This window comes from Alosa sapidissima, chromosome 2 (genome assembly GCF_018492685.1).
Source record: "Alosa sapidissima isolate fAloSap1 chromosome 2, fAloSap1.pri, whole genome shotgun sequence".
Taxonomy (NCBI): Eukaryota; Metazoa; Chordata; class Actinopteri; order Clupeiformes; family Clupeidae; genus Alosa; species Alosa sapidissima.
In genome coordinates, this window is record NC_055958.1 from 23675739 (window position 1) to 23694994 (window position 19256).

Here is a 19256-nt window from a genome sequence, read left to right on the forward strand (position 1 = left end):
TGTTTTATGATGGTGGAATGCACTGCAGAGAAAGCCCACTTACTTCGTGTGACCACGCCTTCCAGCCTGATGATGTTGGGGTGGTCAAACTGTCCCATGATGCTCGCCTCACTCAGGAAATCCCGCCTCTGCTTTTCCGTGTAGCCTGCCTTCAGAGTCTTAATGGCCACACAGATCTCTTTTTTTGAGGGCAGTTTGAGGCGCCCACTGCAAACCTCCCCAAATTCTCCTGGAGAGAGAGTGCACGGTTAATTTTACTGGAATGTGACCCTTTGTCAGTTTTTCCTACCGAACAAATTCTATTATGCTCTTACCCTTAAAAATGGTTTACTGTCTCTGCCAATGTCTACAATTTTTACAGCACATGTTATGACCACTTATCAAAGGTTTCCATGTATAACAATAAACATGGCTCAAGGGCATCTGTATTTTCACTGCTCTTAGGAAGGAGCCAATCTCCTAAAGCCATTTCTAAAGGCACGTGGCCATGCAGGTGTAAGTTTTTCCAGGGTAGTTCCCAGCCGAATGAGCCAGCCAGTCCACTTCAAAGAGCTCCGCGCGAGGGGTTGAGCCCTCTCGCTGAGACGTGCGGTGACAGAGACTTGGATGGATGCAAAAGAGATTGAGGTGATGTCACCAGAAAGATATCCAGGCCAGGATCATGTCCTCCTTGCGTAATTTCATGTGCAATTATTTCCTATCCAGGTTGAGGAAAGGAGAGGAGGGGAAACACAGGGCTGATATCTGGAAAAGCTTAGCAGGAATAATTGCAAGCTGTCCAAACAGCCGCCCTGCTGGGCTTGGCTGCTGGATAGACACATTGCTGACCGTCCGTACAGTAACAGTAAAGTTCACTGGAAACCTACATAATCCTCTGTCTTGCAATCAGTCTAATGAGAAGGACTGGAAGATGAAGCTCAACTAGTGGGCTGGACATGACTTCTATTCTAAATTGAAATGAATGGATGGCTATTCTTCATCACACACTGTCCAACAGACACACACACACACACACACACACACACACACACACACACACACACACACACACACGCACACACACACACAGAATCCACAGTTAATGTATCAACAGCTCTGTTTTATTCACCCATCTTAACAATAAAGAAATGACAGCTCCAATCAAGCAACAGCATTTAAGCGAGTAGGAGATTTTATAAGACGGTGGTAAATGTTGAAGTTTGTGTGAAGGCTTTACAGGGTGGACTCTAGAGTACGTGTGCCAGAGAGGATGTGTCATTAGATGTCACGTCCCATCATCTAGCCTATTGTCTGCTGGAAGCATGAATCACATAGCATTACTCTGTCTCTGACGCCGACTAGCTATTTAAGACCTCCGAGACCCAGAGTGCCTGTAAGCAAGGGGGCTGTGGGGGGCTGGAAAATAACATCCCAGCTGGGGGTGTGGAAGCATTACCCATATTGCATTTCCCTGGCAACAGGCAGCCACTCTATTAGGGGCAGCCAAAAGATGTGAAGCAAACTGATGTGCAAACTCTCTCTCTCTCTCTCTCTCTCTCTCTCTCTCACACACACACACACACACACACACACACACACACACACACACACACACACACGTACAGCTGAGATAACCACCAAGAGAGGTGTGGTAACTTTGGGGAGTTTTGAGGAGTGTAATTGCATATCACTTGCTTATGTATTCCATACTTGAATACTTTAATATGTTATGTTCTATGAGGAGGGGCATGGTTATTTGGCTTACCTGCACCAACAACTTTGTCAATAGCTATACAGGATGCATCCAACTCTTTGGCAAACTCATGTACTGCCTGACAGGGGTCCTCGTATGTGTGGGGATCCACATATGTCCTGATTCCCGGGAGCCTCACTAGGAGGAAAATAGGATTGTTAGAAAATCAAACAGTCACAAAGCAAATGAGCAAAAACTCAGCATCATACTGAGCGTGTGCTCTCTCAACCAAACTGCCAGGACATATGTTTGGCAGCCACTAGTAAAGTGCTGCCCTCTAATCTTGCTTCTAATAGTTCGTAGCACAGCACGCTGACTTGCATTTGTTAACAGGAAACTGTGGTTGCATTGATCATGGATTCAAAATGAGAAAATAGTAACAAATTCAAAGTCCCGCTCTACACTTGGACATGGGAACAATAGGAAGACAAACACGGAGGCGCAGATAAATATACTCACAGTGCCCATTGCCAAACTGAAGCCTCTTTTCGTCTGGATGTTTGGATTTGCTGTAACCACAAAACCTGCCAATTAAAGCAGAGGAAAGGCATTAATTACCGCCAGTGACTCCTCACTGCAGTTCTGGCTTTGCAAAGTGCAGTCACAGAACAGTGACAGGCACAGGACTGAACAGGGGCTGGAGCCAGCAGACAGACCTGACTGTTTTGCTTAGCTCTGAGGCAGAACAGTATTTTTGTGTTCCGTAATAAGCCTGAGGTTTATACACTCCTCAGCTGCACGGGTTCCCAAGATCAGCCCCTTATGCATGACATGATCCTCTGCACTCATGTCACCTCTTACACTGGGTATGGGACAGAGAGGAGAAATAACACATCTCCTGCCAAATGTATCACAAGAAAAGGGGGGTTGCAATGGGTCGCTGGGGGAGGGGGCAGAGGTTGGTGAAAGGAAGGTTCTTGGGAGAATCCTACATGCATTTCGTACTGATTGGTGGTGTAAAGCCACATCTATTCCACACTGTCCCATGAACACATGTCAGTAAACACACACACACATCCATTTCTCTCATGTTCATATACACAGCAAGTATTGCTTGTGGTATGCTGGCGATAAACTCACCTGCCAATCACAATGTAGAGCACCACAGACAGCAAGATGATGGCAACAGCAGAGGAGATGGCTATCAGCACAACCTGGCTGTTCTCACTGGAGATAGAGAACGCTACAGAGAACACACAGATAAGAGATCAGAGTCAACGCTTCTCACCCCTATAGCACTAAAATGTGTATTTGGTGTTTACATGCCTTCACTGACATTTACATTTTAAAATAAGTTCAGCGAGTGTAACAACAAATCTACCTGTTAACACTTGAATATTAAAGCCTGTCCTTTCTCAAGAATCTATTCAGAAAAATGATAGAGGTGTCTTCTCAGGTGCTGTTCAATTTGAAGTGTATAGCAGTAAGTCAGCGGTTCATTTCTCAAGTGCTAACTCATGGGCAACATCCACCTCCTCAGTGTGAGGCAGACCTGTTCAATCTGTGTTTGTCACAATCATTCATCATGATCCAATCTTTTCCCCTCGTATTCGTTCAAATGATTACTTTAGTTGACTCCTCAGACAGATTATTTTCTTTAAATAAGCCGAGGCCATTAGAGGCCCATTAGTGTGTGGGATTGCTCTGTGCGCTTGCTGCTCTGCTGAAACACAATGAGGATTGGGAGACTAGTTTCCTCCGAGCGGGGATTCAGAACCCACCATGAAGAATGAGGGTTATTTCCACTTGAGATTTATACCATTTTTCACATATCTCTCTGGTCAAGAACCACTGGAGAGACGGGTCTGTTTTTCTAGTGGAGGTCTGCAGAGGCATAATGACTGCTGGGAGACTCTGCGCTGATTGTGAAACTCTAGTAGAACAACTGTACTTCATTGATTGCCCATAAATGAGTCACTTTCACCAAGGGAAAGCTCAAACCTTCAATCATAACTGCAAAAATCAAATTTTACTAATTTAACAAACTAGTTTTGTTCCGGTTTGAATAGTGTTTTTGCTAATGCCCTTGCAATGAAGAATGAAAATAGCAACTGTGCAATGCACATGCTTTGGGGTACATTTGTCTGCAGACAACTTATTGACAGAGACGGCAGTGACAATGTTAACAGTGAGTGGCGCATGATGAGGAAAGCAGTGCTCACAGTCAGGGCTAGTCTCAAACTCAAACTTGCGGCTGCTGCTCCCATAGCCAGCTGCAGTGCGGGCGCGGATCTGAAGCAGGTACGTGGTGTCCGGTTTTAACCCGTTCAGGGTCACGTTGGTGCCCTTAGACCTCAGGATGGTGTAGCTGGTCTCTTGCTCCTGCTGCAAGACACACAAAGAGAAAAAGAGGTATGAGCCTGTAGAAAGACGGACATGGTGACAGCAGGGATACGTTTAACCACCAGTAGTGAATGTGATGATAAGCGGCTCTAGCTGGACGCTGCCACCTGCATAATGACAGCTTTTGCATGAACACCAAGGGACAGAAAGCATATCATGTGAGTTAGTCCCCTGTGTAGAAATGTGTCTTTGTAATCAGGTGTGTCCACTGCCATTGGGGACTCTGCCAGCTCTGCTTGATAAATTGCCACCATTATTTTTTATGGCTTTTCTAAAGATCTCTGTGGTGTGCTGATCCTCTCTACCAGCAAAAATGGCAACAGATTTATAGGCAGTCTTTACTTTCAAGCCATTGTTTCCAGATGTGCTTCTGACTGGAGGGGGAAAAAAAGCATGGAGTCAAACTCTTAACTATTTGTCCGGGTCAGAAATTCATGAAGAAGGAAAAGAGCAGTTTCTTTCTCCTGCGTCCCACAATGCGCGTGCGCTGTCCCCACGCCTCTGCTTGTCTCTGGGCTTTCTGAGCGCTAAGGGAGGCAGCTGCCATCGCACTCTCCAGAGGCACATGGAGGATGGCTGGCATTTGGCTCCATCCCTGACCTTTAAGCAAAGCCTGCCGTACCCACTGCTGGTGCTATAACATTACCCCATGCTGAAGTAATTAATGGTAAATGAGATTTGTGAGAATCATTTTGGGGGTACAGCAAACACGTAGCAGAATGAACTCTATTAAGTTTCATGTCTAGACGAAACATGCTAATTGGTTTGTTGATGACGACTGGTATGTCCTATAACAGTGAAGTGCTGCCAGATGACAGGAAAAGGCTACAGTTACATATAACGGATTTAAATATAAAATGCTCTTATCCACTAATCAGAGTGAGAATCAACTGGGCAAACGAATGCATAAGCCCATCCACAATTTCCAAGAACAAAATGGTATACTGATCCTCTTTACCACACATTGGCATGCAGTGCACTGTCAGTTATGTTTTGTAACATGTAAACTGTACAGGTCAAAGTTGGGCTTAATTAAGGAAGTTTAACCTAAAGACAGATGGCTACAAAAACTCAAGACGTTTTTGGTGAGGAGCGATTAAAATATGAGATTTCAGTGAACACACCAATCTCCTTCACAAGATGTCGTTTCCATACTCAAAGGAAAACTCACATAGATCTCTGTTTCTCGAGGCCACCGAGAGCTGTCGGTACAAAAAAAACAATGATTTTAAAAATGCCCCAAAAGTGTAGCACTGTGTTTTTTTTTTCATACTGACAGTACTCGGTCACCTCAAAAAACAGATCTGTGTGAAAACTTGCCGGACTTCTCCTTTAACTACACAGATAGGCATACAGATAGGCCAAAAACTGAATTTGAGAGAAACTTCATTTCATCTAAATCCAACATCGCTGTTGTGTTGTTTGAGTCCTCATGTAAAGACCTAAATCTTTCCCAGGTTGTCACTGTTCAGTGCTCACAGCGTCATGTGGTCTCTTCAAAATCACCCACAGGTGTGTCAGAACTTTTGCCTGATGGACGTTCTCGTAACACATGTTCCAGTCAGACTCCTTACAGACGTCAGGAAACTCACAGCACTGGCATTTGACAAGGCGTGCGAATGTTACTTTTCAGTGTCTACATTATTGGTGGAATTTAATATGTTTGTCATGTTCTGCTTTGGCAATATAAATAACACAATCTGGACTTCTGTTACAATATTCTCTGGCAAAGGAAAACCAGAAATTGAGTAAATAAGAAGAGCATTTCAACAGGCATTCTTTCCAAGCAAGCCTTAAAGCAAATAAACACTTAAATTAGAGAAAAATGTTCAATGTTTCTTTTTCACCCTAAGATTAATATGATAAAACAGAAAAAATAATCAAACATGTATTCCCACAATACTTATTTTCCTTAAGGGCTCAACAGAGCCTTATCTTCATGCTCAGTGCAATTAGAAGAGATTCTAATGTGGGAGAGTAAAATTGTGGAGTCAGGATGATTCCTCCTCATTCTGGGAAACGCTTATGATTAGGGTTCTCATATTTAGACACCCTCACGTTGTAAGCCTTCTTTCAAGGCATCCCATATGCATGCATTTGATATATACACCAAGAGAGGGTAAAGTGTTTCACCCCTGCCTAGCATGTAATCAAATCGAGCTTTATCTTAAGTGAAGCAGCATGAGCACCTTGTTGAGAGAGAGGAGCCGGTGAGTTTCTCACAGGAGCTGCCGTGCTGTAGGTGCCGTGCCTCTTACCACTATTCAGGCAGGCGTTTAGTGCTGTTTGTTTGGATTTATGGTACACAACATCCCTCTCTGTAAACACCAGGTCGTTTTGAACTGGGAAGATTGATGCCACCGCTCTTTAGGCCGCCTTTAGGCACTTTTTGTAAAGAGGTTGTGTGCTGAGGTCTGCAATGTATTTCTGTGGTCACTGTGAGCAGCGTTAAGTTGAAGACTGAGGATCCAATTTTGTGTGTGTGTGTGTGTGTGTGTGTGTGTGGCGGTGGGGGAGACGGTTAATTTTGTGTGTGTAGGTGGGGGCCCTCTGTCATCTTTTGCCAGCTTTGATCAGGGGCACAAGAGGTTTAGAGGGTGTCCCTGGCTTTTCCACATGGCAGCACCAACTGTGTGGGATTTGGGAGCCACCAGCCACGCCTGATGGGGCTGCTCCGCATACTGTTGTGTAATTAACAGGACTCAATGGCGGGGGCAGACTGAATTTTATTGTGCAAGGGAGAAAACACTGTGCCACCCAGGGTCAAATGAGACATAGCAGATTTCTGGAGGCCCTGTGGTGTACCTGTGCCAGACTGTAAGACGAGCTGGAGATGAGCCGCCTTTTTGCTTGCAAATAAGGGGATTAAGGCCAGCCCAGGCCGGGGCATTTCCAAAGGCCAAGATTTGGAGCCTGACTGCTCATCCTGAAAGACACATTACAAAGGTCCTCTGTGTGGAGCACGGGGGTCTGGCAGGCCTTGCCAACCCTCGTTTTTGCCAGCAGATTGAACAGTGGTGTCAGTGGATCTGGGTTCGGCATCAATCTCGAGTGTCGCTCTGTGTGGCCATTCAGCCAAGGAAAGATGAGCTTATATCTTCTGTGAAACAAGCTCGTAAAAATGTGGCAGAAAAAAACAGTTCTGATGATCCCCAAAAGGGCCATCCCTCTCTTGAGTGATTAAAATGGTCTCCGTGGCTAATTTCTGTATCAAATGTCACAGATAGTTCATCCTAGACCGCACCGAAGGGCAGCAATTTGTTCACTGTTCATTTTCACATAGAGACCTTGAAGACATATTTATTGTTGGTAATAAACCCTCTCTCCATTAAGCTAGATTTTAGACCTTATGTCTGGAAAGAATCATCAGACATTTTCACAGACAAAAACTCATCCATGATGGAATTCAAGGCTTTTACTACGCCTGAGAGTATTGTCCATAAGTGAAGAATTACATTAACAATAGGTAAACAATTTTGCACTTTAACTTGGTCTGAATTGTTAAAAGACTAAATGAAATGGGGTGCGTGCAAATGTGTGTGTGGTCATACAGTCAAAACGTTTACCCACTAGACGATGGAATGTTTTTTCTGTGGCAGGGTTATGGCCAGTTGTCATGGGAGACTGTTCTAGAGCTGTCTTTCATGGCCCTCAGATCCCCTGCCAGTTTGGGCAAGGAGGCTCCCACAATGTCAGGCCCCACTTAGGTGCCAAACCCAGAAGCGGAGGCCTTCCTCAGCTCGGCCCGTCACAGGGAGATGTGACCCAGTCCATCTCACGTGGCAGCGGCCCCATCACGCAACCTGACAGGCTGAGAGGACCGACCCCAGCCTGCTCTCAGGACTGTGGAAAAGAGCAGCATTGATGTGGGACAACAAAGCTCACCCCGCCATTCAGCGCATTAAGTCAATCAGGACCGAATCCGTGCACGCTTCATTAATCACACGGAGGCTGAGAGGAGACCTGGGAGGAGGCCGGCAGAACGGGATCTCCACGGGAGAGAGCAGGCTATTGTGTGAAATGGGGGGGGGGGGAGAAGAGGAGAGAGCCAGGGCTCCTGTAACATGGCTTTAACAGGAGAGAGGTGCTAAGATCAGGGAGGATTCCTGACGTGAACACTCAATGGGATCAAAGTTGGAGACATTTGACATTTTTACTGGCTGGTGGGAAGAGTTTCCGACGTGACAAGCCGCTCGTTACACTAGACTCTGGAGCAGAAGAGAAAGCGCCTGGATGAAGACAAAACCCCTCGAGACTACCGTGCCACAGTGGTTTGTTCTTGAACTTAGCCTCCATTGATTTTGTTTGAAGCCATATGAACTAATGACCAGAGCCATGCCTCTCGGCCATGTGTAGCTGTAATTTGGATTAAAGCAGCATGATGGGGTCACTGAGGGAGGCACAGACCCAGTTAGAATGCTAATGCTAGTGTGAGCACTAGCACAAAGACCTGCCCTCACCTTCTCATAGTACTTGACCTCATAATCCAGGATGATGCCATTGGGTCTCTCCGGCTCCAGCCAGGAGAGTGCGATGCTGTTCCGGGAAGTCCTGTCCTTTCTGATGACTGTGACTGGGGAAGGTGCTGGAGACATGAAGAGAGAGAGAGAGAGAGAGAGAGAGAGAGAGAGAGAGAGAGAGAGAGAGAGAGAGAGAATGTGTCCAAAGAGTAAAATAGACAGAAAAGGACAGAAAGAGCCAGGAACAAAGGAGAAAAGAGAGGATTAGTGCCAACACTACCTATGGCCGCATAGTATGACCATGGAGCTGCAGTTCACAGGAAGTTCAAAGGATTAGGAAAGTATTCAACATTTTGCATTTTGCATCCTGTGAATACTTCCTGTTGACATAATTGAATTTGCTCTTCGTTGGGGTCAGACTGCAAGCTATAGGAGTTCAGGACTCAGACATACAATACTGGTGTCCCAAAGACTGAATCAAATCAAAGACCTTCATACATCTGGCTGGAACTGAGGCCACTCTATCAAAGTGAAGACAAGCAGCATGAGTATGAATCAGTGCCACCCGTTCTATTTCAAATCCAATGAAGTCGAAGCATTCCTCTCCCCCATGGTACTTTTGGTTCAGTGCTTCACATGGTCTCAATCTGCGTCCATAATTCAAGTCAGAGCTCCAGGCCAGCCTCCGCCCGTCTCTCTCTCTCTCTCACTCCTTTTTCTTTCAATTTTACAGCTCTCTAATTGTAAACCAGCATGGAGGCCATGAAGGCATCCAACTGCCCCGTGTTTTAATTTTATTAGACCACAGGAAAAAACATGTTGTTCTTTGAAATGTTCAGGCTTCTCTTGATTGTGATTATACACTTTAAAAATGTCCTATTTTTTCTCTCCCTTGGCAGTTATTTTTTCCTGTTAATGAATCCAGATGGAGTGAGTCTGCTCCCCCAGCACAAGAGCTCCCATCCCTTAAGTTCTGATAGGAAAGGTATTATTGAAGTTTTATAGCTGCCACAGTTTATGGTGATTCTGATTTACAGCGTCTGGGCTCCAGGCTTTCTTGACACTTGGTATCTTTCTCAGCTTTCTCCAGCGCCAGCCAGCAGGACTAAAAAAATGGTTGATGGTCTCAAAGTAGCATGCAGAAAAGGTAAGACTATATCCTGCCAATTGCAAGCCTATGAAGTTTCAAAATTGTGTGTGTGTGTGTGTGTGTGGGGGGGTAACCTCTAATGCAGGACCAAATCCCAACCCTGCTTATGGATTAGACACAGGCCCTTTCACACTGGCAAAATCGCCGCGATTTTATGTACCAGAATCGCGGAACGACTGTCCCTTTCACATAGACCGAGGCGGAACGGCGGGACAAAGTGTCTCGCCAAATTTACTACCAAGCCCCCTAGACATTTTGCCGAGTTTTTTCGTTCCGCCACCAGTGTGAATGGGTCAAGGCGGAAAGGGGAATCTGGGCGGGTATTTCAATGCTATGTCCAGCTCACCACAGGAGATTGCAAATAAATCTAACTGATCAAAAGCAGCAATCGCAGAGACAGCACATTATGACAATCTATAAATTCACAAAGTCTCCAGTCATTCAATGCCTGCTAGAGTTGACTGTAGCTTGGAATGCAATCAGTTGCCATTATAGGCTATCTTAAAATCCAGCGATAAAACAAAGCATGAACTCATGAGCGTCTGTCTGCCCTATATGTATATCCTCTGATTGTAATGCTTATCTAGGCGATATTTGTAACATTTATTTTGTATTTGGCCTGTTATAAAATAATGTAGACTTATTGAACAATTGAAACACATCAGGAACCGCAAAGTTGGAGACATGCATAAAGACATTGCTGCAAATTTAAAACCGGATTACTCTGGAATGGCTAACTGTGCAGGGGGATGCTTTACACCTTTATGTTCGGTAAGGTCTGCTGTTTATTCTGATATATGGTTTGTCATGTGTTGAGGGAAAGTTCGCGAAGTATTCCACCAAGATGAATGGGTAGGGAGACAGGCGCAAAAAAATATGATTGAATTAAAGTTACTTTTCTCGCGAACCGTTTACCATAACAACTAACCACTAACATCGTTTAAAGGCTGAGAAAAAGCTCTTTCGTGTGATACATGTGATGTCTGTGATGAATAGGCTACTTCGCAAGTAGTTCAGCAAATTTGGGTGGGACAGAAATAATTTTACAGAGCAGCAGTTCTGGCCATATAGACTCTGGCACATGATGTACTGCTTTAAATGCATTATCGCTTCACTACCCAACACGCGAAAAAGAAAGAAAAGAAAAAAGAAACCAATGTGCTTATGTCACGATTTCTGATAAGATAGAGAAAAGACAGCTAACCTAACAATTAGGATTTGCTTTGCCTACACAGCTGTTTGGTTGTCCCAAACTTTAAGACGATCCATACTCGCATTAACTGAATCTTAGCAACCCGAACTGCGATGTTGAGTGACAGGATGCAATGCCTAATAATCTCACTGCCTTCGGCATAACTGCTAACAGTGCGCCTAGGCCTACTGTTAATATTTTTCAGGTGTTTAAAAGCTGCTGTTTTCTTTTCATGACGAGCACTAGGCTAGCTATGCTTGAATGGTTTATGACTGAATGGAACGTTGCGTTTTTAAAGAACTGCTTATCACGTCGTGTGACAAAGTTTACACTAATCATCATCTTCTAATGTATCCTTATGTTGAGCTGTCCATTCTCTTTGCCCTAGGCTATCATTTGTGCGCGAAGCATGTTTCAATTAAGACAGTACACAAGCTATTTTTATTGTTGTAATATTGAACGATTTCATGAATAAATTGTACGCACAGTACATTGTACGGCCAAGGAAGGGCGCAACTCTTCTCTTCAATTTCCCTTCCAAATTACGTTTTATTGTCTGAAGACATCTAAGAATTTAACATTCTAACAGCAACAGCAAAGCAAATGCAAGCTAACCAAAGTGCAGTCGGTTCTCCCGCCATGGTTTTTGAAATCACACACCTGCTGTATCTAAAGGCCCACGCACATAAGGCCTAAGACTATCACTCTACACGCCCCCTGTTGCACGTCACAATTTAATTTACTATAGCTGATCCTGCCTCCTGGCTCCCCAAAATGCCGCATCATGTGAACAGATAAGCAGGCCGGCAAATTTTCACCTCGCTTTCAGACACAAAAAGACGGCAAAAAGACGTCCCCTCTTCCCGCAAATTTAGCGTGATCTCTGTGTGAAAAGGCCTACCATGCCCTTGCACAGTTGCACAGGTGTGGCTGGTTGTATTGCTCCATTTCTATGTTTCAACAGGAGAACTGAGACCAGTGCTGATTTTGAATGAAAGGTTCTGTGCAGGGCACTGAGTCAACAAACGTCCTCCACATGGCACCAGGGATTAGTGTGTGGGAAAGAGGCCCCAAATGTGGCTTCATGTCTGCATTGGACACTTCCTTCCTCCCTCCTTCCACCCAAGACTTGACTCTAGTCTTAGTACTGCTGAGGCTTTTTATCGTTTCAGTCCTGGTAGCAAGGCTAATATGTCGCACTAACTCAGCGTTTCTCAAACTGAGGGTCGCCCACCCACTACTCGGTCGCGGAGACATGCCAGGTGTGGCGCGAACTTACGTGAAAAACAGGAGGTTTTTTATTTTTTTATGTATATTTTTGGGGTTTTTTGCTTTTATTCCGACAGGACAGTGAAGATTGACAGGAAGAGAGAGAGATGGGGTGGTATCGGGATTCGGGACATGACCGTAGCCTGTTGCGCCACAGAGCCCCCTATTTATTTATTTTTATCTGTAGCCTAGGCCAAGGTAGCACCCGATGCGCAATGGACGCACTCTGTTTTTCATAGGGAAGCGCTCGTGTCAAGGCAGCTTAGTCAGTCCCGACCTGAATGAGATTTTGAACGAGGTTGTGAGAGTGGTGAATTTCATCAAGACCCGGCCCTTAAAAGCGTGTCTATTCTCCGCACTTTGCGAGGAAACGGGAGCTGACCAAAAGGATGTACTGTTTCACAGCGAGGCAAGGTGGCTTTCCCGAGGTAAAGTGCTGTCGCGCGTGTTTGAGCTCCGAGTCGCCTCTTCTTGGAGGAAGAGCGCATGTTTGAATCTGCAAGCACGTTCACTAATGAACATTTCTTGACGAAGCTGGCCTATCTTAGCGATATATTTGGAAAGCTCAATGAGTTAAATCTCCAGTTACAAGGCAAAGACAAGCACCTAGCTCACCTAGCAGATAAGATTAGGCTACTGCATTTACCAAAAAACTTGAGGTATGGGACAGGCGCCTCAATCGCGACAGTTATGCCTTTGAGAATCTGAGTGAAATCGCTGAAACGTCTGATTCGGGAGCCACTCTTGTGATCCCATGTATTAAACAGTAGGCCTACATCACATCCCTGCAATATTATTTCAAAAATATTTCCCAACCAGCAGTGCTCAATATGACTGGATTATGGATCCATTTAATGCAGCATGTTGGTATTTCATTGAATATATTGTACAATGCTGCAAAATATTGGCCTATGCTTCCTAATATGTTGCTGGAAAACAGAAATGTGTGTTTAATTTACAATGGCACATTATGTATTTATTTATTATTATATCTGAAGCACCAGCTGATTTTAACTCTGCTGAAGAGGATATATTTAGAACTTGTCATTATTTAAATAAATTTGACCATTTTAAGCTTGACCTAACACTTTCTTAGAGCGATGACAGGTGGGGCTCGAAAATGCCCCCTTGATCAAAGTGGGGAATGAAAGAAAAAGTTTGAGAACCACTGCACTAACTGTATACACTGACATGTTTTAGCCCAAACAGTTTGTTTAACTAAGATATTTTTTACCAATGTAAACATGTTGATTCACTCTAATGTCTTGGCCAGACTTTAGCCAGGATATTGTGTCTATTGCATTCTACCACAAACTTCCTACTACAACACAAAACCCCTCCATCTTAAAAACAGGTGAGGGTGTTGGTGGCGATTTTACCATTTCCACCCATTTGTTGAAATCCACATCCTGTTTTCAACAACCATGTTTGAGAGTTGGTTGGTGGTCTGATTGTGGTTAAAAATGTCTTGCAACACCTTGTCAGAATGGTGGGATGATTCAGCCTCTTCATAAGCCGTTGACATGCTGTCAGAAGGGAGCAGGAAGCGTGGTAGTGGTGTCAGGGGGGGGGGGGGTGTCTGGAGGACCTTGGATGCTATGGGAGCTAGGTGGAATGCACTGCACTGCACTGCACTAACACGGAGGGCAGATTGCATGTGCTGTCCTCCCTGTGGCTGCTCCACACATGCCGGTGGTGTTTAGAGCATGATGAGGGAGCTGCGCTGACATCTCCTAGAGCCCCCCTCATAAATGCGCCAAGAGCACAGCTGCAGTCCCCCGCTGGGGAAGATCAGCCGTTCACACGTCCATCTCCCTCCTCCAGCCTCCTCTTTATGGGACTGTAAAGGTGGCTGGATTATGGAGCCCAGTGCAGCAGGATCAGGGCAGTGGCAAAAGGGCTCATGACCTCGCTTGTTTGGGAGCCCTCCTGGAAGAGGAGGCTAGTCTGAACTGAAACCAGTTTGTAGTTGCAGTGGCAGTTGGCATGTTTACATATTGCAAAGTGACTCAAGGACAAGGGCTTTGTGCTTACTTTGCAGCCCTGTTGTGCACTCCAAAGCAAATATAGAATAATAGAAAAGTTGGGTGTCTGCATATGTGTGTGTGTGCAAATATGTGTGAGTATGTGTGTATCTTTGTGTGTACTGCGAGTCAAAATAAACCAATGAGACGTAATGTATTGGAGCACAACTTCCTCTCTGGGAAACCTCTTTGATTAATAATGAGATTTATATAACTGATAATAATGAGATTTTTATAACTGAAATTAGCAGCAGTGAATCACCTGTCCACACAGAAACCACAGTGGTATTGCTGAAGCCATATATAGTTCCATTTCTCAGTATCTCTCTATATTTACAACCCCTCTCTTCACAGGTTTACAGGTCTGTCAGCACAGCAGCAGCACTTTTAATGGGCCACAGCAGCTGTGATAACAATTAAGAAGATAATAGTCTCTCTAGACCGTAACTTTGTTTGATAAAAGTCTTAATCCAAATGGCATGGTCTTATTTGTTGTAAAATGTCAAAAACAGAAGTTCATCTCCGTGTGAGACTCTCCTGCACTGATAAAGCACTACAACAGTGCAAAGTGTTATCCCCACACATCCCGTTGAGATCAGATGGCATGATAACAGCCTTTGTTAAAAATCCATCTGCCTTGTACTATTGTAACAGGTTGCAGTGCACCAATAAGGCATTAGCAGAAGGAAGCTGCAGGATTCTCACCATCATGCTAAGGGCATTACAAGGTTTAAACTCTAGTCAACTGGTCCCTGTGGAATACGGGTGCAAAGCGATCAATCTTTAGCCTTTGATCTACAGTAGTCCTCAGCCTACTCTTCTTTTATGACATGGAGCTGCAGCGCTCCAAAGCTCAAGTCTAAGCCCTGTACTAAATCATTTCCTAGGGCCTGCACCTATCACTTAAAAGCAAAGGCGAAGCTGACAGAGGAGACGGAGGAGACAGAGGCTGCCGTCCCTCAGGATTGGAGAGGAAAGAGATGCACGTCTTCGCCTGGGGAAACCCGACCTGAATGGGAAGCAGATGGGCGTCTGCAGTCTGCATCTCACTGCCTCTACTGTAACCTGCCAGGTCATGACACAACCTCCTGCCCTCAGCACTACCCACAGTCACACTGAAGTCATCTCCTTCATTCCGATACAAACCCACACACACACATAGACACACACACACACACAGACACACACACACACACACACACACACACACACACACACACACACACACACACACACATACAGTCCACAGTCTAGATAGTCATGCATGATGATCTTGTGGAAATGCAATTTTATCAGGCATTGCACGTAACTGTTAAGGGCTGAGGAAGTAATTGATCATTTTCAGGAAATGTTTGTTGACATTTTGTGCGTGTGTGTGTGTGTGTGTGTGTGTGTGTGTGTGTGTGTGTGTGTCACCAACTGTGCCATGAGCTAGGCTCACATAGTCCAGAAACCTCACCTGCTTGGTTGGTTGTTATGGTGACAGCAGCATACTGCCGATGGGTGGACACCAGCGCAGACACTCCATTCAACGCCTCGATCTCAAAGGTGTAGTTGGTGTGGGCCAGCAGGTCGGCCACGGTGACCGTGGTGTTGTGGAGGCCCATGGCACGGGGCAGGAAGCGTACCATCCCTCGACACGGCTCACAAAGCCGCGGCCCCGGCCAGCAGCGCTTACACACCACGTTGAAGGACAAATCCTTTCGGCCGCCCGTGTCCTCTGGCCAGCTCCAGTCCAGGATCACCGACGTCTCATTGATCACTGAGATGACATTGCGTGGGGCGGAGGGAGGCCCTGGAGACAGAGGAAATCCATCGGAGAGCATTAGTCTAAAGTGGGACGCCAAAGTCCACCTTTGAATTGGCAGATAACACAGAGTCCATAAACATTTAGAAATAGGATAGGATACTTTGTGTTTTGAGATGGCATTATGTTATTCACTTTATGGTGGACTGACAGGTTGTGGACAAAGTTGTTTATCTTTAAGTGATATGTAATTTTACAAGAAAATGCTGGTGCTTTAAAACAAATCTTTAAATATTCTTTTCGACGTAACGAGTAAAAACAAATAAATAATTTTAATCAAAATTAAAATAATTTCATATTTACATAAAAATGCATTAAACAAAAATCCAGTGTTATATTCAAGACATTTGGCATATATACTGTAGTAATAGAAATGCTGCCTTATACAACACCATTTGAAAGGCATACTCTCATATTCAAAATAAAATCTTTGTCTGAGACAGACATTAAATATACGTAAGCTAGTTCAATACAGTATATGTGTCCTATATACCGGTAACTGATTAAACTCTACTGAAACCCAAATGTCTGGAAACCACTGTAGCAGTTGGTCTGAAGTGAAAATTGAGCTGGAGCCTGTATTTTTGCATATCTTTATCAAGTATTGGCACACATGAAAGTACTGGCAGAACATTTCTAAACTTTTCATTATTTTCATAACGTATTATTAGTTATGGAGGGAAAAGATATCTCTGTGTTTGTTAGATTGGCTTTAAAAGAATGTTGCTATAAAAGTAAGGAAAGGGGGACAGAAAAGTATTTCCTTCTGATAGGAATAGCAGGCTTGTGAAGCCCGTTCTGTTTCACATAAGAAGTGGAGTTCACTGTTACACACTGAAGCAGGACACACGTCTTTATCAGAGCAATGTAATCATGCTGAGACTAACACAATCATTTTCTATAAATGGGTTTAAAGGTAAAAAAGTCTTTTTTATTTGACATGAAAATGTTACACAGAGCCCTGTAAAAGCCTTATTTCTGATGTCTTTGAACCTGTAGTTTAGACAGGTAGACTAGTAATTTTACACATTCTTAACATTCTCTTCCCTGAGTCTGGAAAAACAATATCTAACCTTGCCATCAAGCATGAAGCCATTAAAGATACTGCAGTAGATGTACTGTACACAGACTGCTGCCAGAGGAGCAGAGGAAGAGGTTATGGTCTAATACGACTACATTACTCAGTTCATTTCACGTCCTGTAGAGTGTCGTGTTACAAAACAAAAATTACAAAACAAAATCAGATGCAGTCTACAGAATGCAGATGATGGATCAAACCAACCTGGCAGGGAATGAGACAGAGCAATCATACTGTGTGTGTCCATAGTTGTGGACATAATGACTGTGCTACCACTGTCCTGCAACTACAGCACCCATCAACAGAACTACACAGTTGTCTACATCTGCTTTATGGTTCACATATCCTTGCCTCTGTGTGTAATTAATGAGAATGGGCTTTATGGGAAACATCAAATACTGACAGGAAGACATAAACATCAATATACACAGATGTTCATGAATGTAAAACATACAATATAGCTCAATTACTGTATCTCACCAAAATAATTTTGTGATTAGGCCATGATGAAAATATGAAAGTAAAACTTAAAGCAGTTGAGTAATAAATAAGTAAACATGACCTCTTTTTTCGTTATTTTTAGATCAGCCAAGCATCCAATATCTGATATAAAAAAACATCAAAGGAAGAACTCCACATAACCTTGGCAGATTAATTACTTTAAAATAAGCATTTCCGCGCATTAGTTGTGCTTGACTTTATCTGTGAAAGTCAGGGGACCATCCACACATCTCTGGAGACTCAGTGTAGATAAATGTGATAATTTAAGCTCTGTGACTTCACCAGAGGCTCAAACTCATATCGGCTGTTTCAGCTCGTCTCAGACCTGCCTCTATCAATGTTTCCATTTAGGCATGGGAAGGGGGAGGGACAGGGAGAGAACAGGGGAACCAATTGGGCACATCATAATCTACAGTTGAAACTGGCCACAAGAGATCAAGTGGAATTGATGACTGTGAATAGCTTCTGGCAGTATGCATTAATGTTCCACGTATGAGCGTTGTATGACCCAATCTGTAGACTACCTTGGATATAGCGCGAGACACCCAGTTGAACTTGGCCTCAGATTTCAACGTGGCTCTCATTCTTTTTCCTCTACTGTATATGATGCAAATTAGCACTGATAGGAATGCCATGTTTTATGGTAATGTGTTGTGGAGCGCTTGGCAGTCTCACTGTGTTTGTCTGTCTACCATCTGCATTTTCTCCTGTATAAAAGAGAATGGGTTAGGTTGCTGGCTGCAGCTCCACCCTGCTGGGGTCTGCTGGTTAAAACGGTTAAAAATAAACAAAGCGAGGGTCTCCACTCACTGGGCGCTCCAGGGAGAGAGAGCTGTGGAGGATCAGAAGCTCCGTCTCAGCCAGCCAACACAAATTCATCTTTTATAGCACAAACACATCCTCGCAAAGATGAAGACCACGGAAAAGCACCATTGAACACATGCAATAGGGCCTGCAGGAAGGCATTCTTGAACTAATCGTGCATTGGAATTGCATGTGGAGGAAGGATACAATTTTCACTTTTCTCATTCTGCATGGAGTACAAAGCATACATATCAAAGGTAATCAACTTACGTGTGCAGGCCATGGAGGCAGGGTCACCCTCAGCACGGAAGTAGTTCTTCTCGCAGGAGCAGTGCACTGAGCCCTCCTGATGGGTGAAGCTATGTGGGGGACACTTGGAGCACTTCACGTTGCCTGGAGAAGCCTTGTAGAAACCAGGCCTGCAGACTGTGAGAAGAAGTAAAGTAGAGTGAGAAAGATAGACACAGACACAGAGAGAGACAGAGAGAGAGAGAGGAAGAGATAATAGATGAGGACATTAATACAACTCTGTAACATCCTCCATGTATGCAGATACTTTATCTGTATACTGTATGTTCAGTACCAACTAAACCAATCACAGATATTTAGAGGAAGAAAACATAAACATACAGAAAAATAAAAAGCACATGTAAGGATGGGAATATGTTCAAATGAGTTCCATTTAAAAGAAGCAACAACATAAGGTTAGACTTTGAATGCTCAATATACATAATATACATATAAATATATTTAATGAGCTATGTCTGGCTCTTTTGGAAACCAAATGTAAGGGATGTTGCATGAATTATGCAAATACAGCTCTTCAAATATCTGTGCTGTTCAATTGTACACAGCAGCTCATCCAATGCTATTTATGAGCATCCCATTCCATTAGC

General features: G+C 44.1%; 1 protein-coding gene across 3 annotated transcripts in view; it reads right to left on the minus strand.

Annotated features, from left to right (window-relative positions):
- epha3 (eph receptor A3) overlaps window positions 1–19256 on the minus strand; it is an 80044-nt gene that overhangs the window by 17390 nt on the left and 43398 nt on the right. For all 3 annotated transcript variants that reach the window (XM_042079431.1, XM_042079442.1, XM_042079451.1), the window contains exons 4-11: window positions 18631–18786; window positions 15630–15965; window positions 8536–8660; window positions 3895–4057; window positions 2813–2915; window positions 2192–2256; window positions 1745–1870; window positions 44–229 (exon numbers count right to left, since the gene is read on the minus strand). In XM_042079431.1, the coding sequence (XP_041935365.1) occupies window positions 44–229; window positions 1745–1870; window positions 2192–2256; window positions 2813–2915; window positions 3895–4057; window positions 8536–8660; window positions 15630–15965; window positions 18631–18786 (1260 nt within the window). The remainder of the gene's footprint in view (window positions 1–43; window positions 230–1744; window positions 1871–2191; window positions 2257–2812; window positions 2916–3894; window positions 4058–8535; window positions 8661–15629; window positions 15966–18630; window positions 18787–19256) is intronic.